We start from the raw sequence: 24,364 nt of genomic DNA, 5'->3' as shown, positions 1-24,364 counted from the left end.
CTCTTTTGGTATAACATTATATTGCAATAGGAGGAGATAACACAAGACGCAACTACCAAACATTGTAGATTGAATGTTTGTAGCTTTCATAAAGAGGCAAAGCAAAAACACATGCAAAATGCTTTTTACTATCACTTCTAAAAGCTACTTTTTTACTATCAACTTCCAAAAGCGACAGATACATCCAATTTAATCCCCATCCTTTCCTTAGCCAATTAGGTCTTTTTATAATATGTGATGCTTTTTCTGTAGGGGCTTTTCTAATTTGGCTGCTGCTAACCAACACCGAACCAAAATTTCTGGTCTGTATAAACCAAACCAATAATCTGATTGAGCATCTATGATACTAGAAGTCAAATTGACAAAGTTTCAACAAAAGATGAAGAAACAATGTTTGATGTTTCTATATTGTAGCCTGTAGGAGTTAATTTAAACACAAACCGAGGATTCCTAGTATATATATATGAGTGAATTCTATATACATAACAAAAGCTAATTGTTCTCATTTACCTCAATAAAGAGCTTAAGAAGAATAATTGTAAAGAATTTACACATTTTATAGCTTCTCATACCCGTAGCTCCATGTTGCCCCGTCGCTTCAAATGTATCATTCCCTCACGAGCTAATGTGCCTTCAAGATCACCTATGCTTCGGGATATCCTAACCTCAAGCCCTCTCTGCACTTCCCGAAACAGACTTTTGATGCTTTCTGCAAAACGTTCTGCATCAAAGCTGCTAGTGGAAGAGGATGATTCAGTAGTGATTATTCCTACTAGAACCTCAACAAAGCCAGAAGCGATCTTGGATTGGATCTCCATTAGTTTTTGTCCTGTTGCCACTATGTATCTTTGCAGCTGAAATGTCTCATCTAAGAAATGCTCTAGTGATGTTTTGGCTTCTCCGTTTGCTCTGATTTTCCCACTAATCTTCTCCGGGTCATTCACATGCTATAGATAATGGTTAACCGAAAAGAATCAGTTTATGTTAACAGAGACAGAAATGTAACCTGTAAGAGAAAATGATCTGCTTACCATTCTTTTGCACAAATCATCAATCTTCTCTTGTAGTGATTGATACCTAGTAACTTGTTTGTTGAGCAATGTAATGATCAATAACAAAGCTCTTTTCCCGGTATCACTGCTATTTCTTTCGATCTCTTGGCTCTCCGGTTTCCCAATATATCTTTCAAGCATCATCAGTTGTTGTTTCAGCCTCTTTATCTTGTATGAAACTCCAAGAGCATGAAGATCCATTCTCCAAGGTGGATTGTTTGTGCTTGATGACCTTATTAGGCTCTTACTCTCCTTACCATTCCCTTTTTCTCTTTTCTCTGGTAACAGTCTTTCGTTTTCAGATCCTTCTTCAGCATCAGATTGTGCAGCCTTCAAAGTTAAATGTCTCAACTCATCAGGAGAATATGATTCCCTTCCTTTTTCAGTTGCATTTTCCTGAGAAACTTCCCTTGATCTGAATTCTTTTTCTCGCTCTTCTGGTTCTGTGTCCTTTCTTCTACAACTCGTATTGTTCTTGTGGGGTATCAAGCTTTTGAACTGAGTCTTGAGTTCTTGTTTCTTCAGGGAAACCGATTCTTCCCCTCTTCGATTTACCATGCCTTCCAACTGTGTGTTTTCGTGTCTCAACTGTGACATTTCTTGGTTCATTCCTTCAATACAAGATCTCAACCGCTTTAATTCTAATTCGGAGTTCATCAGATGCAAACACAAAGCTTCAACCTTTTCATCTTTTAGTTTCATATGATCTGTAAATTCCCCTAGCTCTATCTCTCCCTTCTTCCCTATAACTCTAATACAAAGTTCTTCCTCACCAAATGTCAAATTCTCACGCTTCTTTGCAATTTCATCCACTCCTTTAAAATGTATAAACGGATAATCAGAATCAATTAAAATTTCAAAAAGAGACTATACATGAAACGTGAACCTCTTCGAGAACTTACCTAGTTCATTGAGATCACCAATAGAGTAGGAATCCATGATTTGTGGGATGACATCAGGATCTTTATTCAACTCCAGATGTTCAATATGAGTAATGGAAGGAACACTGTTGGTTTTAGACTTACTTGTGGCTTCAAAAGCAAACATGCTTCTTAGTGACCGTCTCTCGTGTTTTCTAGATTTTGAATTCGTTCTCCATTTCTTTACTTCTTCTTCATCTTGCTTCCTTTTAGCCTCCTTAAGCAATGCCATCTGTTTCTCTGTCATGTCCAGTTTCGACTTTTTCATCATCACACCCAATATTCGATCTTTCTGTTCCAAATCTTTTCGCAGCTTAATGATTTCCAATGACAAGTCTTCAAGTTCAAGTCCTTTAGCTTCGATTTGCTTATTTGCACGACTCAGTTCAGCTTCAAGCTGTCTCTGGCTAGAAGCAAGCTCAAGGAATGTCTTCTTCTGCCTCCACAGCTCAGACGAATGTTCTTGCACCTCTCTCTCTTGCGTTTCCCTTAAATCTTGAACTTCCTTTTCGGCTTTGACAAGCCTTTCTTCTAATTCTTTGCATTTACGCTTCTCTTCTTCCATTGCCTTATCTTTAGATTCCACTAAACCTTCCTTTTCTTTTAATCTTTCTTGCATCTCCGATAAGCTTTTTCTCTTCCTCTTCTCAATGTTCCTTAGTTCCTTCATCAGAGCCTCAATCTGAAGCCTTATTCCATACCTCTCCCTCAACCAGTTCTGCTTTTGAGACGCGAATATACTAACTACCTTCTCGTTAGCTTTTGCATCTTCATTCCTCACTTTCTTCAACTCTGTAATTTCACTTTTGGCATCCTCAAGCCTCTGGAGAAGCTTACTCTTCTCCTCATCAAAGATTTTCCTAATCAGTAAACCAAATAGCATCATATTGCTCCTCATCTCGCTCTGTTTCTCATCTCCCTTGGACATGATGGCTGCTCTTGAAAAAAAACCACAGACAGCAACAACAAGACAATCAACCTCCGTAGAGATGTGACTAAATCTGAATCTCAAGACGCAATTTGCCTATTACAATCCATCTGATAGGAAAACAAAAAGCAATGAGAGAAACTTCTGATTAAATTCAATGTGAAATCTAATTATCCAAAAGAGAAAAAAATAGCAAAAAATCAAATGCAGGAACCGAAGGGTTTTAATTGATACCAAAAGAAAGAAAGAAGAGATGCCAGTAAAGAAGTCTGAGATCTTACGCAAGATTTAAACAAAGGTTGAGTGAATTAGTTGCAAGTCTAAGCACAAGAAAACTGCATAGTACATGTGGTATAGCATGTTATATTGTTGGGTGGGAGTTACATAAGCTTTTCATTTTATTTTCTTTCCAGATGGTGATGGGAATAAAGTTTGGTGAATAAAAAAATATCTGACACACATGTAAAAACACTTTGAGAAGAATCATGTAATAGATCATCCTTACAGATAGATAAAATAAAAGCAAGAAATGTATGCTTCTCCTGGTTTTATCTTAACACAAAGGCCCCCTTAACATGTCCCCACTTGCTCTTACTTTCTCATTCCAATAATCTCATAATTTTTTACCAGGGTTATGAGAGAGCAAGATCAAACTAATAATAGTCAACAAAAGCCATGAAACAATAGCTTAACCAAGATCCAATCTTCATTACTGCTAACTTCAGAATCAGATTGGCACTAATGTTGCAATTTGAATAGAAAACTTTTTTTAGAAAACGAACTTTTTAAACTCAAAAGTTAAAAAGGGGTACACAGAAATAGAAAAAGAGTTTTATTTTCCCCATAGGGGTAAAAATACACTGTATCTACGACATAAATACTCTTTCATCAAGTTGTTATGAATTGATTCGTGATATAGAAATATCAAAGAAATTTAAACCACAAAAATGATTAGAGATTTATAAAAAGTGGACCATGTAAAAAGTTCAATCATTCCATTTCACTATCAAACATTAACTAACACCTTTAAATAATTCTTTCTAAATTTACATAAGAATTTTTATTTTTTCTTTTGACGAAAAAGGTTTTGTTCTTTGAGGCATTATTACAAACAACTTGAGAACTACATCATTCAATTGCTGAAAAAACAAACAACCCATCACTTGTCTATTCTAAATTCGAAAACTTTTTAATCCCAATCAAACAGTGAAGCTTCCAAATACATACATCCATATTCAAAACGCATTCTTTTTAGAAACGAAATGTAAAAATTCAGAAACTTTTCACTATACATTATCATGAAAGAAACAAATCAAGCGGCTGGGTCAGTTTAAACCTTGCTAATTATATACTAAAAAGGGTTAAAGATTAGAAATTTAAGAGTACGTCTCTGTAAGAAGTAAAGTGTTGAAATGAGAGAGGAAGGATTGGTGAGGAAGAAAGGAATAGTATTGTTTAGATAAAAAGGTCATCATGATGATGAAGACAACTATGCAAATACAAAAAGCTTCTCTCTTGGGATCTTACTTCGAGAACCAATCAAGCTTCTTTTTCATGTTTCCCTTTTGATGAAATCTGTAAAGCTGGGAACTTTGTTTTGATTAAAATAAGATGATGGATTTTAGGGGTGGGCATTTAAACCGAACCGAACCAAACTGAACTGAACCAACCAAACTCAAACCGACCCAAACTAAACTCAATCCAACACTCCAACCATTTAGTCATGTTTATTCTCAACCCAAATTGTTCGGTTCGGTTTGGTTTAAAACCGAACCGAACCAATAACCCAATGTGTTTATTAAATTAATTAATAATATTATTAAAATTATAAATATGTGATTTTATCTATTACTACTTGCATTTAGTTTATATTTTACTTTATTTTAATTTTTCTAATAAATTTAACTAAATATAAATATAGATTTAATTATATTTAATATTAAGTATTAATTTTATTTTTTAGCTTTTCTAAATTATTTGATTAATTAACTATTATAAAACCACAATCAATTTTATTTTGTTGAAATTATTTGATTTTTAAACTGAATTAAAACCAAACCAAACTAAAACCAAACCAAACCAAACCGAACCAAACATAAACCGATCCGAACACAAACCAAACCAAACTAATTTCGGTTGAGTTTGGTTAGAGTTTTACTAAAACCAAATAAACCGAACCGAACCGAACCCGAACTTAAACCGAAATGTCCACCCCTAATGGTACTTAATTTTTGAAGTAACCCATTTATTTATTTATTAGTAAACCACATATGAAAATACACGCTATGTCTCAATCAGGCCCATCATCAAGCCCAATGGACTTTTGCTTTCTATATATTTTGTTTTGTTGACAACTTCTTGACTCGTTTGTTTTCAGTTTAGAACTTTAGATCCAAATCCAATGACGCTGCTGTGGCCTGTGTGTGTGTGGTACTGGTACAATGAAGAAGTTAAAATTACACAGGATAAGCATACATCAGACCACGTGTTTATGATTCTTTTCTATATGTAACAATCCATTATCCATGTAAACTCCTAATGACGACCTTTTTTATTATCCATGAAAACCACAACATTATATTCAACCATATTAGTAAATTTTAAATTAACGTGGAAGCATGAGATTCCTCCTAATTCCTTAATCCTTACATCTATAATTAAAACAGTAATGCGAGTTGAAGAGTGAGTTTTGCCTACACAGTCTGACAGTCTCCAGAGCCGTCTCAACATTTGTCGATGATTCATCTCAGTTTTGATCTTTGAAATGCATCATCCCCAGATCCTAGTGAATATTCCTCTTTGTTTTGTTGTTATTTGGGGAACATAAGAAAATATAAATATATGATTACAACAACGCCAAACGATAAAGATTTTGCAACAAATATGTAGCAAAAGGAAACAATGAAATAATACATTTGATCCATAAAAGAAAAAAAAAAATACATTCAATATAGAGGGACAAAAGTTCTTACAGACGTATCTCTTCAATCTTCATCAAGCAGACTGTATAAAAGTTCTTATATGAAAAAAGAAAAATTGTTACTTCCCCTTAAATGAATGAAATAGTGAGTATATTTATAGTCTCTTGAGTCGTTTAGCATGACTTTAATTATTTAAATACATATGTGTGTAAACTTTATCAGATTGGAATTCTAAACATATTTTTCTGAACAAATTTAATAATTTCCTTATTTTGATATATAGTATAGAAATTGGGTCATTCAGAGCTATCTCAACACCAAATGTTTGAATTATAGTGATACAAAATAACGGTAGAAACAGGTAAACAAAATAATTGGTGTGATAAACACAATAAAGGTGTTATTTCTATATATTTATAGTTTTTTTACCTAGTGATTTGTTTTTGTTTTGTAATTTGTAGTTTGATATTTGTATTTGGTTACCGTACATGTAAAATGACTAAAAGTCCCTTAATAATTTTATACCAAATTCTAAAATAGTTTTTTGACTGTCTTGTTTACGTTCTCATCGCCAGGGATGCATTAGACAAAGGATTTGACCATCCAAATGTTACTTATTGATATTGTGAACATTTTTGAGTTTCTTCATGCTTTGTTCAACCTCATTATGTGAGAGGATGCTGTGTTCGAAAATTAGTTAATTTTTTAAAATGTGTTCTAATAGTAGACGATGAAAACTCGTACAAATGTTTGTGTTCATCATTATGTGCAACGTTTTCTACGACTTATCGTGTTCTTTGTCTAAAATTTATCGGAAAATATACGTAAATAAACAAGAAACACTACCAATCAAAACCTAGTATATGGTAGAATATGAAATCGATAAACCAATGAGAAAATAGTGTGATTAACATTGTAGATAACTAGATATATTAGTTTTTTTGGTTAAAAAAAGATATATTAGTTAAACATGAGTATTAAGTTATTATTCAATAAGATTTGAATGACAACTAAAAATAAATTATATTCAAATTGGGTAATTAAATATAGGTGAAGAATATTTGAGGGAAATACATAAATTAAATTAAACCAAACTAAAGAAATATAATGAATTAGGCCTCAAACAGAAAGAAAATTAATTGGGCCTCTAAGCCTTAATTGGCCAAGAGAATTAAAAAAACGCTCACGTGTACAAACTGTTTTTCTTCTTCATTTAGATGAAAACCACCGGTAACGAGTAAAAAAAACTCCGATCACCATTCCGAGTTGTTAAAATTACTCTTCCAACTTAGAAACGACGCTTCTAAAACACTCCCAATCACCACTTCTTTGGAATCGCGATTCCGCTTCCGCTTCCGCTTCCGATTCTGGAGCGGGGAGCTTCACCGGCGCTTCCATGTAACGTAGGACAAAACATGGTTCAAAACGGTGATATATTAGAGAAGAGACTCATGTTCCCGTTTATCTTCTTTATTTATTATCTTCGACTCACGGCTTTGTCTTATAATCTTTTAACCATCATTCGTCTAAACCGCGTACGAGAAAGAGATAAAAAATAGAATAAAACAATCTTTATAGATTTATATATCTATATATATCTGCAGATCATCAAACTGAAACATAATAGCCATTATCTTCTTCTTTTTAAAAAAAAATATTTAGTAGAGAAATATAATTATTAATGATAGTGTTAGTGAGAAAAAGGAAAAGTGAGGAGACAAGGACGTGAAAAGAGAAGATGATGGCGGCACGCACGACACGAGTCCGAAGAATCTGAGATTGTGACGTGACTTACATGTATTAGAAAACAAAAAGGCTTTGGAGGTCATGTGGTGCTTCGCTTTTTTAAGAAAGATCTTTCCAATCCTATCCAGCTCAACCGTTTTTTTTCTTTTTCTTTTCCGAAATGTACCAATCAGCCTTTGGTTGATAAATCAATTTCACATTTCCAACCAAAAAAAAAATATATATATACATTACTAAAACAATGTTTAAGAGATGCTGTGGTACATGTAACGATTATCATAGATTCATAGTATTAAAAACCCTGAAAAGAGAGTTAGAGAAATGCATATAAAAAAAAATGGGAAAGAGTAACGAAGTAAAGAAGTCCAAAAAGTAAAAGAAAAAAGAGTAACGAAGGAGGATTGAACTTTGGGCATTGGTGTTTCAATGGAGACGTTATCGACCAGTTGAGCTTTCAAGCGATACACAAATTCTTACAAACTTTGTACTATGTAAGAGTCAGGTGATTCGTGAGAGAACCTTCGGGAACACGTAAGATGCGTCGGTATCTCAAAATGAATATGCCTTTTTCATATTATTCAACTAATTTAATTTCGTATCCGTTGATTTCCATCTAATCGGACGAAGGAGGAGAGAGTTTAGGAACCTCGTGGTTTTCGGAATGTTAGACCCTTCTTATAAAGAAACTACCAACTTCGATAAACCACTCTTCACATACCAAACATCTCTCACTCTCTCTCTCTCTCTCTCTCAAAGTTTTAGTTTCTTTATTCGTAGATCACAGTCATCACTCTGCTTTCTCAATCAATGGTGGTATTTGATTTTTCAATGTTGAGGTTTTGGAAGAGGCCAACCAAATCTAATGATAAAGGAGGCCCTGGAGATCTCGAGGTTGGTCGCGGCGCCTGCTACTCATCTTCTGCCTCACACCTTCCGGAAGGTTTTGGTGGTGGTGGATCTGCACCTGAAGCTGAAGATGTGAAATCTGCACCTCTGGATTTGGAAGCCGGTCTTGCTACTAGTACCGATCATCGTCCCAGCTCCTCGAGGAGGGTGAGTTGAGTACACTTTTCTTTTCACTTTGTATGATTCTTGTTTGATTCAGTACCATTGGTTATATTACTTGGTCTTGCTTGCACGGTGGTGAATCTAAATGTTAAAATCTAAACAGGGTAAGTTGAAGAGAGCATCCGATGCGGTTTATCGAGTGATAAGCGAGACGTTGAGGAGGAACAGAACACGAACACGAACACGAACACGAACACCTGACCAATCAGTAAGCGTAAAATGATCTCAGTTTAGTTAGTACTTAGTAGATATATGATCTTTGTTTTGCTTACGAACTGTTCTTTAATCTTGATGTTTCCTTGTGGTAAAAGCATGTACATGATCACGACCAACGAGGAGAAGGCTCAGCAAACGGTATTAATTTGACTCTTTTGTAAAATCTTCGTATTCCCGTAAAAAATTTTCTTGTATTCTCCGCCTAACCGGACTATAGAACCTTATAATTTTATTAAACCGGAAACTCAAACCGAAATAAAATCGTTTCTGTTTTTGGGGTTTGGCACAGAACCATCAACTTCTGGTGGGTTTGGGATTGGATTGGAAGAACTCATTCAACTAGTCAAAGATGGTAGCCTTGAAGCTTTGAATCGATATAATGGGGTAATCATCTCTTTCGTTGATTCTTTGCTCTTAGGTTTTATTCTGATTTTACCCATTTGATGATGATGATGATGATTCACAGGTTCATGGGTTATCAAACCTACTGAAGACTGACTTGAAACTGGGCATAGATCGGAACGATGAGGAGATACAGCATCGCAGGCACACATTTGGGTCGAACACATACCCTTGCAGAAAGGGGAAGAGTTTCTGGGTATGAACAATCTAGTAGACAAGAAAGTTTCGGTTTTTATGTTTTTTAAAGTTGGGAAAGCTTTTCAATTTTTTTTGTTTCCATTGATTGTTGTTGTAGTGCTTCCTTTGGAGAGCTAGCAAGTTTTATCATTTGCTGGTTATTGTGCTTGCTGGAGGTATTCTTTCACTGCTCCGAATCAACACAAAGGTGAGTTTTTTTTTCTTCCTTAAATCGACAAGTTTGGTAATTATAATTTGAGCTCTACTCAGATTTCTGTCTGAATTTATTATCTATATCTCGCGCTCATGAGTCACTTGCAGGGTATCTTCGATGGATGGTATGTGGAAGCTTGCATCGTTTTGGCCATTGTTCTTTACGTCATTGTGAGAGGTATCGTTGTACAATCTTTGATATTCTTGAGTTCTTTGCCAACTTAATACTTGTCGTCGTACTTCAATTTTCAGACGAGAGTATAGTGAACAACCAGATTTTATATTGTTTTTTTCTCCCATTTTGCAGCTAGAATCGAGTACAAGCAGTCTTGTCAATTTGAAAAGTTGAGCAAGGAGAAGAGAAACGTACACCTAGAGGTGTGTTCCTGCTAGTTAGTCATTTTTGCATGGTGTTACCCTTGCCCACAATGTGTGCTGAACGTTTTTGGTTGCAGGTTATTAGAGGTGGTAGAAGAGTCAGGGTTTCTATCTATGATATTGTTGTGGGCGACATTGTACCCCTCAGGAATGGTGTTCAAGTAAGCATCGCATTTTTAACAGAAATCTTTCTTTGGCTTGTCTGTCTTGAAACATCTTAATTTGTGTGATTTTTGATCATTTCTGCAGGTACCTGCAGATGGTGTCCTGTTTGTTGCAAACTCTTTGAAAGTTGACGAGGAAGAAATAACTCGCTCAGTCGGAAATGTATGCTGTACTGTACCCCTCTTGATGAGCTGTATCATTACCTCCCCTGTATTTCTAATCTCTCTTTTTGATTAGCAGGTCCAAAAAGATGTACAAAGAAATCCGTTCTTGTTATCTGGCTCAAAAGTGATGAAAGGCACAGGTACAATGCTGGTAAGCTCTCGATCCACGTCCTTAAATTTTGTTTTTATGCTTGACACATCCATTTCATAGGTGATATGGTTCCTGATCTTCTAACAGATCCCATTACAATGCTTGCTTTCTCTGTACATGGTTCTTGATCACTCTATTTACTCTATTCTAATTCACTCTATTCTACTCTATTCTATCCCTGTGTTTTAAAGGTTACAAGTGTTGGAATGAACACTGAATGGGGGTTGAAGATGGAGATTTCCCAAGAGACTGAGGAAGAAAAGCCTTTCCAGGTCTGTTTTATTGACTACTAATTCCTTGCTACCGATGATGGTTTGCTCACATATCACCTATGATTCGTTTTACTAGGGATACCTGAAATGGCTCGCGATTTCTGCCAGCTGGTTGGTCGTTTTGTTCGCTTCAGTTGCCTGTAGTGTTCGATTAGGCCGGTAAGTCTGTCCTTCTTTTACAATTTACCATTGCGCTTACGTTCGGAATTCAGATCTAAGATCTCCATCTCCATCCTGGCAATAAGGACCTAACAACACTTTTATTTCCAGATACTTTAGTGGTTGGGCCAAAAATTCAGATGGAACTCCAATGTTTAATTACGGAATTACCACTGGTGATGAAGCTATAGAATATGTGATCACATCCCTGAGTTTTGGGGTACGGGAATGCTGAACTTTATCAATGGTATATGGTCTTTTTTCTTGTAACCTCTTCACCATAATAATTTTTTTCTTTTTCAGATTGCTATAATAGTAGTGGCAGTGCCTTTTGGACTTTCGATAGCCGTTCGCTTGAAGTAAGTCTCTTATCCTTTTGAAAATTTGTTTAAACAAAATACATATCAGACAAAGCTTTAGTGAAACCTTAAAGTATGCCATTGCAGTTTATTATTTCTTTTATCACGACAGTTACTTATGTTTGTTTCTCATCTTATCATTTTCCTCATTCCATCAGCCTTGCAAAGACAACGAAGAGAATGATGACCGAAAAACTTTTGGTATTCCGATTTTTACAACATCATTAGAGCATCAACAAGTGCTTAACTTTCGTCATTTTTTTTTTCAGGTGCAGAAACTCTCTGCATTTGAAAGAATGGGATCTGTTACAACTATATTGTGTCATCAAACTGGGATTTTAACTTTGAATCAGGCAATTGTTTTCTTTTACATGCAATCAGATTTTTCCTGTGTCCTCTTATTCTCCCAGAGTACCCATTTAAGCTTTTTATTTCTGCTAAGCAGATGTCCGTGGTTGATGTCTGGGCTGGAGGAAGGAGAGTGCAAGATATGGCTAATGTTTCACAGTTGCCCACGTCTCTTAAAGGACTAATCATAGAAGGCATTGCCCAAAACACAAATGGCAGTGTTGTTTCTGAAACGGTAAATGTCCTGGATTACAGCGTTGAGTTGGATATAAACTATTTTGATTAGATTCTGTAATATGAATTATTCTTAGTAAGTTCATAATTAATTATAGGGAGTCACTGAACCAGAGGTCTATGGATCACCAACAGAACAGGCCATTCTTCGCTTGGGGAATAAGGTTTTGCTTCTTTCTAATCTGACGTTACTGCTTGCTATAGCTATTATGTTTATAACTACTGACTCTTAGTTACTTTATTTTGTAGTTGGGAATGCAGTTTGATGATGTTAGGTCAGCATCATTAGTCCATCATACTATACCATTCAACCCAAAAAAGAAATATGGAGGCGTGGCACTACAGGTAACATAACCTTGTCTATATTGTTGTTGAGCAGATATATACGCACGCGCACGCACACACACATATATATACTAGTTTTCACTTGACACAGAGATAGTTTGTTGCAGCTTTGTTAGAACTCTGGAACTGTTTGACTGTAAATCTGCCTGCATATTTAATTCTTATATAGTTTTTTTTTACCACTTATTATTCATTTCTAGATTGGTACACGAGGCCACGTTCATTGGAAAGGATCTGCAAAAGTTATTTTGAGTAAATGCGAAGATTATATGGATAGGGCCAACAACCGCAGAGCAATTGATGAACAGCAACGAAAGGTTTGTTTATTAATGTAGATGGCTAATTTAAAAATACACATATTTCTTGTTCGGCATTTGTTTAATATAAGTCTGTTCTCTCTTAAGTTTTTTGAAGGAACAATTGAAAACATGTGCAAGGAAGGACTACGTTGTGCTGCACTTGCCTATCAACCCTGTGGATTGGGAAGTCTTCCAACCATTAAGGAACCTCAAGACCTTGTTTTGTTGGCTATTATTGGTATAAAGGTACATTTCCAGCACTCATCCTAAAACTTAAGTTTGTATTAATAAGAATTGGTACCTTGTTAGTATCATTATTTATTCCAACGTTTTGAAAACATGCAGGATCCTTGCCGGCCAGGCACAAGGGATGCGATCCAACTGTGCAATTCCGGAAGTGTTAAGGTGCCATGGTTTTTTTTTTTGGGGTTATGTTACTGCTGTATTATTGTTCTACCTCATACATGACACTTGAAGTCTCTGAACTTTTATTAGTAGAAAGAAATTTTCTTCCTGTAACTGAGTTTGGCGTAGTAGTATTTTCTGAGTTGCTAAACCGACTATTAGGCACTTCATCATATGCAGTGGCACCTTTAATATTTGTTGCGGAAGAACATATGTATAAGCGATTTTTTGGATCAACGCCTTTTATTGATTTACTTTCTGAGTGGAAGATGCTGACTTTCAGGTGTGCATGGTGACTAACGAGGACGTTTGGACTGCACAAGCAATAGCAATGGAATGTGGGATACTGATGGATGCATCTGGCCGTAATATAAGGACAGGAGCCCAATTCCGTGAACTTTCCGGTCCAGAAAGAGAGCAGATTGCCGAAGACATCTTAGTATGAATCTATTCTTCTATATTTGTGGTTTAATATATATAAATTATGAACTGGATTGAGCCAAAAATTAACAGACACTACTCTATGTGAAGGTTTTTGCTCAATCTTCTCCCAGCGACAACCTTCTTCTTGTCCAAGCACTGAAGAATAGAGGGCATATAGTTGCAGCCACTGGGATGGGAATACATGATCCAAAGACACTACGCGAGGTTTGTAGTTATCATATTAAAACTATGAAAACACTTCGCACTATTTTTCAAAGAGAATCTGTATTCTATATATAGAATGACATATCAATCATCGCTACAACCTATGATTCATGTTTTCCTTGCACAGGCTGATGTCAGCCTCGCAATGGGAGTTGGAGGGACCGCAGCAGCAAAAGAAAATTCCAATATTATCATACTGGACGATAATTTTACTACGATTGTCAAGGTTGGTTTATTATATGCATTATTTTTGTATGCTTATAGAATGCATACAAAAATGATGAGCAAGCGTTGACCTTTTGGCAGTTAAATTTTGTTTAAATCATTTTTGATAAGATGCTAGAGGCTTGTTTGGGTAATGCAGTGTATCATATGGGCTCGATCTCTATACACCAATGTCCAGAGATCTATCCTATTCCGGCTCACTGTCAGTGTATCAGCATTCGCTATCTGTGTGGTTGAGATTGTGTTTTATGATGCATTTCCAGTTAACGCTGTGCAGGTTCAGAAAATGTTATCCCTTTGTTATTTCATCATCTTGTAATCCAGCTTTACCACGATTTGAAACCTTTTTCTCTAACCCAGTTTTTGCTTTTCCCTGATGCAGCTTCTGTTGCTTAACCTTATTATTGACATCTTAGGGGCAATAGCGTTGGCATACAGACCAAAAGCTGATCGCCACCTAATGGGAAAGCCACCGGTTGGTATAAGGTACAAAATCTGAATAGGATCATGGATCTGATTTGATTAATATATTGTCTTTAAAAAAACTATAAGTTCTATGTGAATATAAGCACACTGATCATACATATGTATACCTTTTTCCTGTTTTTTTTTTTCCAGAGACCCTCTTATAACCAAGACTATGTGGTCCAAATTGATCATACAGGTATGTTGGCTAAATTTTCTTGCCATGTCATGTGTCGATCTTAATATCTGATATAATCTGCAAATACAATTCCTTGGTCATAATTAATTAACTAGTTAGATTAGTGAAAAAAATAACTGTTTGGAGACCTCTAAATAAGGCTTCTTTCATGAAATACCTTACCTCCAGGTATTTTACCTAGTGCTGTCGCTGATGCTCATAAATTCTGAGAAGCTACTGAATCTGAAGCATGGTCATACGGGCAATGCCGAAAAAGTGATGAACACATTTATATTCAATTCCTTTGTCTTCTGCCTGGTAATATACGATTTTCCCACTCTTTCTAATCAGGGTTCATTTGCTAATGTATTGATCATGTCTCTGTCTTTCTATAACAACGCAGGTCTTTAATGAGTTTGAAATCCAAAGTGTAGACCAAACCTTCAAAGAAATTCTTAGGGAGAATATGTTTCTCGTTACAATAACTTCAACTATTATATTTCAGGTAAGTCCTCTGTACAAGGTGATTACAACATTTATCTTCTTTTTCTGTTCATATCTAACCCGAAAACATAATTACTTTCTTTTTGTTCCTTCTGTGTCAGATAATCGTAATGGAGTTTGCAGGCATGTTCATTTCTTCAGTCAAGCTTGACATGAAAAAATGGGTGACGACAAGTCTTTTGGGATTGCTCAGGTTCTGCTCATAAAGATCCTCAACTACTTTATAGAAGTTTTACTCTTCCCATTTTTCTCAATATATATGTTCAAATTTTTTTTCAGCCAAGTCGCCACTCGCTACCCTTACCCAGCCAACCAATACTACCGTAACTGAGATTTGTAACGCCATATAGGCACAACTACCGTAAGAACCTTTTACTCCCTAATCTTCTAATGAATCACACATGAATCTTTTTGACAAGTAGAGTTACTCTGAACTTATAAATTCTCATTTCAGGTAAACGTTTGAAGCATCCGTCTAGCTTTGGTCGCTTAGGAGGTTGTTGTTCTCTGCGTGGGTGTGCGTGAGAGACTATATAATGCCGGATTATTGTGCTGTGTATATATCATAGTACAGTTAATTCAGTCAAAATTCATTTCCTCTTCAACATATATAGAGTGAAATGAGTGAGAGTCATATATTTATATAAGTTTTGTTCAATCAGTTCGTCTCTTCATTTTCGTTTCATGAGTTATTGGATGTTTCTAAATCTTCTGATCCAGCTGATTCATCGCAATTGTTTTTTTTTTTTTTTTTTTTTTTATCGAATCTACCCGATTATATCCTCCTTTCTCTATCGATTTCTTTGAGAATGTCAGTTGGTTCCTACACGAAAATCCACCATTCCTCCTAGGTTTACTGCCATAGGTTGATCGAATCAAGGCACTTGGACAATTTTAACCGGTTAGAGGCAGCGGGTGGGATACTAGTTAACTCGTACACACAACAAACCAAAACCCATTGCTACAAACATTCATACCATAGCTCATAGCAACAACCATATTCCTTGCGGCTGCGAGGGGTCAAGATACGTGTTATTTGCGGTTTTACTCGGTTTGTAAAAATCAAGTCAAAGAGGCGGGGCGGTTGAGGTTTTGTCTAAAGATTTAACGGTTCTTTTTTCTTTTTTTTTTTTTTCTTTTCTTCAAATAATTTTTTTTTCACGTGAACGCTGCATAATCTCAACCGTATCTTAATAAAGCTCTTCGTTTGTTCAGTTTAGTTCCAAATGATGTTGTGTGTGGTACAACGAAGAAGTTAATAATATTACGCAGGATAAGCAGTTGGCGGATCCAGAAAATTATTTTATCTGGAGCAATAATATTAAATTATTATTTTATTATTTCTAAATAAAATTAAATCAGTTAAAAACATTTGATTATTTTTGTCAAGTTAAGATAAGTAATAAAATTTTGTTTTATTAATAGAATATGGGCTTGAACATAGGAAATATAAACAAAATTAAGTTTTTGTATTGTATTTGTATGATATTTTAATATTATACACAATACAAAAAGTGTATCTAAGAAGAAAATAAGGTAATGGGGGCAAAAAAAAATATTTTAGTAGAGGCATACTTAAAATCTCATGTAAATTAACATTAATCTGAAAAAATTTACCCGTGGCAAGTGCCCCAGTTTACCGTAACGTACGTCCGCCCTTGAAGCATACATCAGACGTGTTTATGATTCTTTTCTAATTGTGTTACTGTTACTAATAATAATCTAGATATGTATATACCTATGTGAACCCACTTAGGACATTTTTTTAATCCATGAAATGATGAAAACCACAACAACTATATGAGCTTTCGACTGGTAACACGAATTATCAAAATTAAATTACAGTAATTATGTGGATGTGGTATAGACGACAGTTCGATGTAGATAATTTTGTTGTAGAAATACGAATTAACATTTTAGACTGCAATGAAGTAACGTTTATGATATATTAGCTGTAGTATATATTATAAAAATAAATTAAATATAGTATTAAGAATTTAAGACTAATAACATTTTCGAATATAATAAATTAAATAAAGCGTTACTCTCTTGGAAACAAATAAAATATTTCAGTAATATGCACTAATATCTTTAAACACATATAAACTCGATGGATCAAGAGATTAAAAAACCATATTACTGTTGTTTCTTCAAGTGTGCTTTTTATTTGACAATAAAGCTATAAGCTATATAATAATATAATATATATATATATAATATCTAGAAAAGTTTTGTATAGGTTTAAATAGAAAAATACAATTGATAAAATCAAATACTATTACAAGTCACATTGATGTGTTTAATAAAAAGATGCAATGGTTGAGAATCTGTACAATAAGCTTGTTGAAAACAACAAAAGAATGACGTGGGTTAATTGGTGTTGAAAGAATTCAACAGCTGGACGAGAAAGAATACAAATGAACACTATACGCGGATTCTGATTAATTTGGGTGGATGAGTTATTTTTGTTTAAATATAAATAATGATATGTGTCATCCTTTAAATGGCTGCAGGTATTTTTGCTTGCTATTTTTCACCAAATGATTTAAGATCTTTTATAGTAAACTAAATACTTATACTCGTAAATATTTCATTTGATTTGGACAAAAAAAACAAAACTCTTATTTTTCTTAGATATGGATCCCTATACGTACCATAATTCTTTTAACATCTAAAATTTTTCTAACTACCCAAATCCAACAATTATATATTTCAGAATTATTTCAAATAACCCTGGAATATTAATTATGAGTTGGGTCCATTGTTCTGTTTAAATTATGTGTTTTATTAGTCATGTCGTGCTTATATTCTAATACATTTGTAGTTTTTCGTAGATTTATTTGTTTTAATAATAATAACTGTTATTTGAAGGAAATTTAGTTAAGAATATAAAATATAAAAGAAAATAAATATTATATAATAATTTTAATTTAAGATTAATCTACGTTATTAATTAATTTGTAGATACAAAATCATAAAATAAAATAAGAATATGAAATAAAAGTGATAGTGTATATAAGATGTTAAATTTATTAAACAAAGCTATTGTATAACATAAAATTGAAATGTGTGTAAAATTTTTAGGTGGAAAAGAGAGAAGATGGTGTTAAAGTAAAAAAAAAAAAAAAAAAAAAAAAGAGGGTGTTGAATTTATTAACCAATGTGCATAATCTTAAGAACAATATTTGAAAGAGTCAAATAACAAAGAAAATTAGAAAAATCTTTGACCATCAAGCTGTTTACTATGATTAGCATAATAATAGAAACAAAACTAAGTTAAAATAAATAAAGCCACAATCGTTTGAATAATAAAAAAAAAACCTCATAACTCAATTCTAACACTTGGAAGTATCCGTGATGTTAATAATGTTTTGAGTTACGAATTTTACAAAAGACATAACTCAAAATTGTGAATCAATCATAAAACATTGTAACTCAAACTTAACTTTAAAAAAATAGTTTAGTTCATGATTGGTAATATTTTTGAATCATAACTTAACTTAACTCAATGGTAACATTAAAGCTGGTATTAGTATTTCAAATTAATAGATGGTTTGTGACTTATTGTAGGTCCAAGATGAATTAAAGTTGTATTCTCATTGTACAGTACTAATTTCACGAGAATTGTGTTTTCTTTATAACCTTCTTCTCTATTAAAAACAAATGTACTTGTGTTGCTTCAAAATTGCAGAACGATAAATTTGATCAAATAAAGTTACTCGTTTATGCGCATCTGCTAACATATTTACAGAGTGACTATGGTTCGAAAAAGTGGTAGAGAGACCCATGTTCTCTTTAGCTAACAAAAAAAAAACGCGTAAGAGAGATAAAGACAGAAGAAAATAAGTATAATTTCTTATAGGATAACTAAAATCTCATTGGCAAAACGGAAGAAGAAAAAGACATTACGCATTATGGCGGAGCTAGGTTGGTGAGAGACTGGGAGTGGGGTCAAACTGATCTCAATAAAATTTAGATTTTCACTGATTTGTTATTAAAAATTAGAGACAATGGTTAAAATTTCTTGAATGACCCCATAAATATAGTCAAAAAAAAAAAAAAAAAAAAAGACCCCATAAATATAGGTTCAAATCTATTTTTTTCTCTTCATATAATTCATTGACTTTATTAGAAACTTATTCCAGATCCGCCATTTATATCACTTCATATGTAAATGGTTTATGTTTTATATAGACTAGTAAGGGTTAATAATAGTAAATATATTGTATTTTTGTTAAAATGTTTTTGATTAGTCAAGAAAGAAAAAAAGTTGACCATTACAGAAATGAAGGAGGAAAGAGCACATCGCTACAATTGCTTACAATCAATTCAAGTATTCAACTAAGACCATCCACAATGGTGTGGGACTTTTTTTGGTCCCCCACATTTAATACTAATATTTTGAGGGTTTCTTATTTTTAGTAGGAGCATTGGTGTGTATTTGGGTTTGGTCCCCCAAATAAAATAATATTATTTTGAAAGTTTAAAGATTAATTATTTAAAGAAAGAAAATACAAAAACATACAATTTAGAAATTAATAACATTAAAAATATAACATAAAAACATCAAAACCAAAACAAACATTTTATTCAACTCATAGAAATTTTAAAATCAAACTTCATTATCCGGAAGATGTCCAAAGTTTGTCCAAATATGCTCAATCAAATCATGTTTTAGTTGATCATGAGCTTGTTTATCCCGAAGTCTTGTTTGACGAGTAATCGTACTGCTGATATTTGAACCCACACCGGCGGCACCAACGGTAAATGTTTGATCCACATGTTCTCCGTGTTGAAATTCAGAAATAATGTTTCGGTAACTGTATGTATGTCGTTCGTCTTCGACAATCATATTATGGAGTATTATGCATGATCTTATTACATTTGCCATTTTGTTTTTATCCCATAAACGAGACGGATTTTTAATAACGGCGAATCTAGCTTGCAAGACTCCAAAGGCACGCTCAACATCTTTCCTAACAGCTTCTTGTTTTTTAGAAAAGAGAGATTTTTTCCTACCTTGTGGAAGTCGGATTGATTGAATAAAAGTTGCCCAATTTGGATAAATACCATCAGTGAGATAGTACGCCAAGTTGTACTCCCTTCCGTTGACAACAAAGTTGACTTCCGGAGCTTGACCGGTTATTATGTCATCAAAAACATTAGATCGATCAAGAATATTAAGATCGTTCATAGTACCTGGAGCTCCAAAAAAGGCATGCCATATCCAGAGGTCATACGAAGCTACTGCTTCCAACACAATTGTAGGTTTTCCGGTTGACCGTGAATACATGCCTTTCCAAGCCGTGGGACAATTCTTCCACCCCCAATGCATACAGTCAATGCTACCAATCATCCCGGGAAATCCACGCTGTTCATTCTGAAAGAGTAGTCTTTGTAGATCCTCCTGTGTAGGACGTCTTAAGTATTCATCTCCAAACACTTGGATGATGCCGGCGGTAAATTCGTGCAAACATTCTCGAGCTGTCGAAGCACCAATTCGGACATACTTCAAGAGAAAGGAAAAGAAATGAAGAAATGACTTTGTATTAAAGAGAGAAGAAGAGAATGGAAGTTAAAGGAAGAGAGCGAGAGTATTTTGTTGCTTTGATCTTATTTGATGAAATGAGTTGCTACTTTGGTTATGAAGAAAGGAAGATAAAGAAATGACTTGTGTTGTTGGTTTGGTCGTGTTTGGTGTGAGTTATCATATATATAGTGGAGTTCCAGTTTGTAACCCGTGAGAGACCAAAACAAAAGAACATACATGATTACACCAACAACAAGTACCCGTGACAGAGACCAACACGTCCGTAGTCAAAATACATGTAATACCCGTGAGAGACCAAAACAAAACAACATACATGATAAGAAAACAACAAGTACCCGTGTAAATCATTACACCAACATGAACAAAATACATGTGAAAATGATGATTACACCTACAACCAGCAAATCAGTAAATTTTCTTAACTTATTTTCCTTACATATCTCATTAACTACATTCTCCAACCTTACCAGACTCTGCTTCATCCATACGAATCAATGCATCTAGCTCTCTATCCGCAGTGTCCTCTGAGTACTTATCAGCCAGATCAGATGAAGAAGGCTGGGAATAGCTATAGTCGTGGCCCATGTCTTACGTAACCTGAAGATAAACAAGAAGAAGCAGATTAGACTTAGTACAACAATACACAATCTGATTAAGTTAGTTTATACAATAGCCGAGTTACTAGAAATTACAATAGCCGAGTACTAAAATAGACTTATATTAATTTAGATTGAAACAAGAAATACACAACTGAGCAAGAAATACTTAAACAGGAAATACAAATCAAACAACCAGGGAATACAAATCAAATACATAAGCCGAGTACTAAGCAAGAAAAACAAACAACAAACACATTCTATAATATCAGAAATACTGGGACACTATCTTGTTCATGATGATTTCTTCACTCGCACTCAAGGGTTCTTTTTTGGCTAGGAGAGTGTCTAGGATGGCCAGCTTCTGTAGTTTCTCCTTTTCAGCTAATTCCTCTTTCTTGACATCCCACATGCTCTTATACTCAGCAAGAGTCTTCACGTTTGTGGACTGAGCATTGTTCCTCTTCGCCTTGGCAGCCTTGATCCCTTCTGGCCTCTTCTCAGACTCCTCAACACTGCAGCTTGATGACTGCGAACCTTCACCAGCTTGTTTCCTCTTTGTTGCAGGCTGAGCTGGGGTCATCATCAGCAGGTGTCCATGTCTTTCTCTCCTTGCGCTCTTTTGGTGTTTCTTGCGAGCTGTGAGGAGAAGGTTGGGAGCTGTGAGGAGAAGGTTGGGAGCTGTGAGGAGAAGGTTGTGAGCTCTGTCCAGAAGGTGGATAACTTTCCCAATGAAAGTTATCATTTAAACCACCTTCTTCTTGACTGTTAAGCAAGTTGAAGTAAGAAGAAGACTGAAAGAAGGGATTATTAGAATCCATAGGAAGAAACGGATAAGGAAGAGAAGGAATGCGAGGAGAAGAGAAGATAAGAGCAGAGAAGAGAAGCGGGTATAGAAGATGATCAATGCGAAGAGAAGAGAAGAGAAAAGCAGAGATTAGAAGCGGGTATAGAAGAGAAGGAATGCGAAGATAAGAGATGCGAGTATAGAAGAGAAGTGAATATCATTTACAAGTGAGAAAGGGAAGATAAATGAAAGAGATTTATGGTTTAAAACCTTACTTGCAATAACTATCAAAACTTAAAGACCAAACAACAAATGTCTAATCACAATTTATGACAAGTACACATTACAACTACCAAATTAAACAAGAAACTATGAACAAACAACACTAAAATTAAATACAACCAACTACACAACAATGCTACCAATTTATTACAAGTAAACATTACAACTACCAAATGAGAAACCTAAAAAAAAACACAACCATACGAATCAATGCGAGACATCATACGAATGACATTGTTAAAAAAATTTATCCAAAAATCATACGAATGACAATGACTATCTTAATCAACCAAAAGTTGTATCAAAATCAATGTCAAAAACATTTTACCAACCATACCAATGACACAACAATCACCAAATTGAAAACCTTGATAAAAAAAAATTTAACCTATCTCAATGTTAAAAAAATAGACCGAGACACAAAGATGATGATCCTTTAACATTTAAGAAAAAAAAACCAAAGTTTAACGATACTCAATGTTTTAAAAAAATTTTGACCAAGACACAAACATGTTTATAAGATCAACAACTACAGCAAAGGACAAACGACACAGACACAACTCGATCTTCACACAGAGACATAACGATCCATCGAACAAATGAAAAAAACAAAAAAAACACCAAAGAAACATAACCTAAATCATTTACCCTAATTCAATATCCCTAAATCAATAACCCTAATTCAATAACCCCAATTAATTAACCCTAATTGAATAACCCTAATTCAATTACCCTAATTCGCAAACCCTAATTATCTAACCCTAATTCGATAATCCCAAATCCCTAACCCTAATTCGATAATCGGCGCCAATCAAGGTTAAATCTCATGTAGTGGGAAGAAGACTAACCTTATTTAGACGGATATCATCGGGAGAGAAGCTCGAACCGCCGGACAAGCTTCAGGTGACAGGGACAGATCGCTTCGGGAGAGAAGATCGAACCGCTGGACGTCTTAGGTATTGAAGATCGGACCGGCTTCGGATGCGACAGAAGATCGGCTTCGTTAATCTGGCAAGATTTTCCGGTGAAAAGAACAGAACGTCGTGGAGGATCGAATCGCCTTCGTGGTCGCCGTCAAGAGGGAGAAGAAAGAACTCGGGATGATTTTGTCTCCCGAATACATTTTTTTTAGACCTAGCTTATTCGAGAACAAATCACACGGCTACACGTGGCGAAGAGGACGGTAAAAAAACGTCCCCAAATAAGAACCGTTTTTCAGATATTGGGCTTTTTTCATTTAAATTTAAATCCAATAAATATTGGGGACGGGCCAAATCCACGCCATTGTGGATGGTCTAAAGCAAAAGTAAGGTTCTTATTACTGTAAAAGTTCCAAAAAAAAACAGGAAACGTGTTATATTCCCCTCAAGTAAATTAAATACTATATTTTACTTTTGTCCAGTGCTTTTTTTTTTTTTTTGACTAAACTTTTGTCCAGTGCTATATGTTCATTATTATGAGAAAGGAGTAGGTCTGGACAAAATACCCGAACTCGAAAATCCGATCCGAACCCGATCCGAAAAATCCAACCCGTATCCGTATCCAAAGTTTTAAAATACCCGAATGGGTCTAGGATTTATTAAAATCGGATACCCGAACCCGATCAGGTATTATCCGATATCTGAACGGATACCCGAACTAACCCGAAAATATATAAATATTACTATTAAACCAGTGCAAAATAGCCACTGGTAGGACTTGAACCCAACACCTAAGGCATTTAGTAAGTACATTGTAACCATTTTGACACTTTAATCTTGTTGACTAATACTAAAACCTCAAGTATTTAGATATTACTAAATGCAACTTTTTTTTTGGAATTTTAGATATGAGAGATTTTACTTATTATATTTTTAATTGCATTTTTTTTATTTCACACTCATGAATTCTGGATACCAAAATATTATTTTTACATATTAAAAATATATAAAATGAAAAATACAAAACAAAATAAGTCATTTTCAACAAAAAATGTGTTTGCCATAGTTTTTTCACATTTAATATTGGAGTCTGAGAGATTTGAATTCAGATTTGTTTGGAATTCGAATTGAATTCAAGTATTTTGTTAAGTTTAAGATGTAAATATTCAAAACCAAACTCAAATCTAAAATATATTTTGGGTAATCGGATACCCGAACCCGATCCGAATCTGATAGGTGTTTATCCGAACCTAATCCGAATATTAGAAATACCCGAATGGGTCTAG

The 24,364-nt window shown here is 34.5% G+C and overlaps 2 protein-coding genes and 1 long non-coding RNA gene across 9 annotated transcripts; 1 reads left to right on the top strand and 2 right to left on the bottom strand.

The window, feature by feature from the left end:
* Positions 1-428: 428 nt before the first annotated feature.
* Positions 429-3,424, bottom strand: LOC104728137 (uncharacterized). 2 transcript variants are annotated; one of them, XM_010447165.3, is made up of 4 exons: positions 3,182-3,424; positions 1,955-3,010; positions 1,032-1,867; positions 429-947 (listed from the first exon to the last, which is right to left on the bottom strand). In XM_010447165.3, the coding sequence occupies exons 2-4, from the start codon at positions 2,898-2,900 to the stop codon at positions 567-569; spliced, it is 2,163 nt and encodes a 720-aa protein (XP_010445467.1). In that variant the 5' UTR covers positions 2,901-3,010; positions 3,182-3,424; the 3' UTR covers positions 429-566. The 2 variants fall into 2 exon arrangements, with proteins under 2 accessions (XP_010445467.1, XP_010445473.1); XM_010447171.3 differs by having other exon boundaries at positions 3,135-3,255.
* Positions 3,425-7,824: 4,400 nt separating this feature from the next.
* On the top strand, positions 7,825-15,603 carry LOC104728114 (calcium-transporting ATPase 5, plasma membrane-type). 5 transcript variants are annotated; one of them, XM_010447153.3, is made up of 35 exons: positions 7,825-8,098; positions 8,195-8,620; positions 8,739-8,843; positions 8,947-8,989; positions 9,141-9,235; positions 9,318-9,449; positions 9,549-9,638; positions 9,752-9,821; positions 9,951-10,021; positions 10,099-10,182; positions 10,271-10,348; positions 10,427-10,501; positions 10,693-10,773; positions 10,850-10,932; positions 11,044-11,152; positions 11,236-11,291; positions 11,450-11,492; positions 11,561-11,644; positions 11,737-11,874; positions 11,972-12,037; positions 12,123-12,218; positions 12,419-12,535; positions 12,623-12,763; positions 12,863-12,922; positions 13,206-13,361; positions 13,454-13,570; positions 13,698-13,796; positions 13,935-14,072; positions 14,178-14,281; positions 14,414-14,459; positions 14,628-14,756; positions 14,842-14,943; positions 15,044-15,135; positions 15,222-15,303; positions 15,397-15,603. In XM_010447153.3, exons 2-34 carry the CDS (start codon positions 8,375-8,377, stop codon positions 15,271-15,273), a joined length of 3,198 nt encoding a protein of 1,065 aa, XP_010445455.2. In that variant the 5' UTR covers positions 7,825-8,098; positions 8,195-8,374; the 3' UTR covers positions 15,274-15,303; positions 15,397-15,603. The 5 variants fall into 5 exon arrangements, with proteins under 5 accessions (XP_010445455.2, XP_087343321.1, XP_087343319.1 ...); XM_087487195.1 differs by lacking the exons at positions 7,825-8,098; positions 11,450-11,492 and having other exon boundaries at positions 8,273-8,620; XM_087487193.1 differs by lacking the exons at positions 7,825-8,098; positions 8,195-8,620; positions 8,739-8,843; positions 8,947-8,989; positions 11,450-11,492 and having other exon boundaries at positions 9,104-9,235.
* A 5,032-nt stretch (positions 15,604-20,635) lies between these two features.
* Positions 20,636-23,397, bottom strand: LOC147949022 (uncharacterized). Of its 2 annotated transcripts, none has more exons than XR_015581648.1 (2): positions 23,007-23,255; positions 20,636-21,090 (listed from the first exon to the last, which is right to left on the bottom strand). It is a non-coding gene; the product is annotated as an uncharacterized LOC147949022 (long non-coding RNA). The 2 variants fall into 2 exon arrangements; XR_015581649.1 differs by lacking the exon at positions 20,636-21,090 and adding an exon at positions 21,196-21,662 and having other exon boundaries at positions 23,007-23,397.
* Between the last annotated feature and the right edge of the window lie 967 nt (positions 23,398-24,364).

This window comes from Camelina sativa, chromosome 2, assembly GCF_030686135.1.
Source record: "Camelina sativa cultivar CO46 ecotype springtype chromosome 2, ASM3068613v1".
Classification (NCBI taxonomy): domain Eukaryota; kingdom Viridiplantae; phylum Streptophyta; class Magnoliopsida; order Brassicales; family Brassicaceae; genus Camelina; species Camelina sativa.
The sequence above is the reverse complement of the archived record's forward strand: the minus strand, read 5'-3'. Positions and strand labels throughout refer to the sequence as shown.

Bases quoted from the DNA above. Each gene is read 5' to 3' on its own strand.
- LOC104728137 (XM_010447165.3), bottom strand. From the start codon at position 2,900: ATGTCCAAGGGAGATGAGAAACAGAGCGAGATGAGGAGCAATATGATG. The intron at 1,868-1,954 runs GTAAGTTCTCGA...TACATTTTAAAG, and splicing joins TGGTGATCTCAATGAACTAG to GAGTGGATGAAATTGCAAAG. The intron at 948-1,031 runs GTAAGCAGATCA...CATTATCTATAG, and splicing joins ATGATTTGTGCAAAAGAATG to CATGTGAATGACCCGGAGAA.
- LOC104728114 (XM_010447153.3), top strand. From the start codon at position 8,375: ATGGTGGTATTTGATTTTTCAATGTTGAGGTTTTGGAAGAGGCCAACC. The intron at 8,990-9,140 runs GTATTAATTTGA...GGTTTGGCACAG, and splicing joins AGGAGAAGGCTCAGCAAACG to AACCATCAACTTCTGGTGGG. The intron at 9,450-9,548 runs GTATGAACAATC...TTGTTGTTGTAG, and splicing joins GAAAGGGGAAGAGTTTCTGG to TGCTTCCTTTGGAGAGCTAG.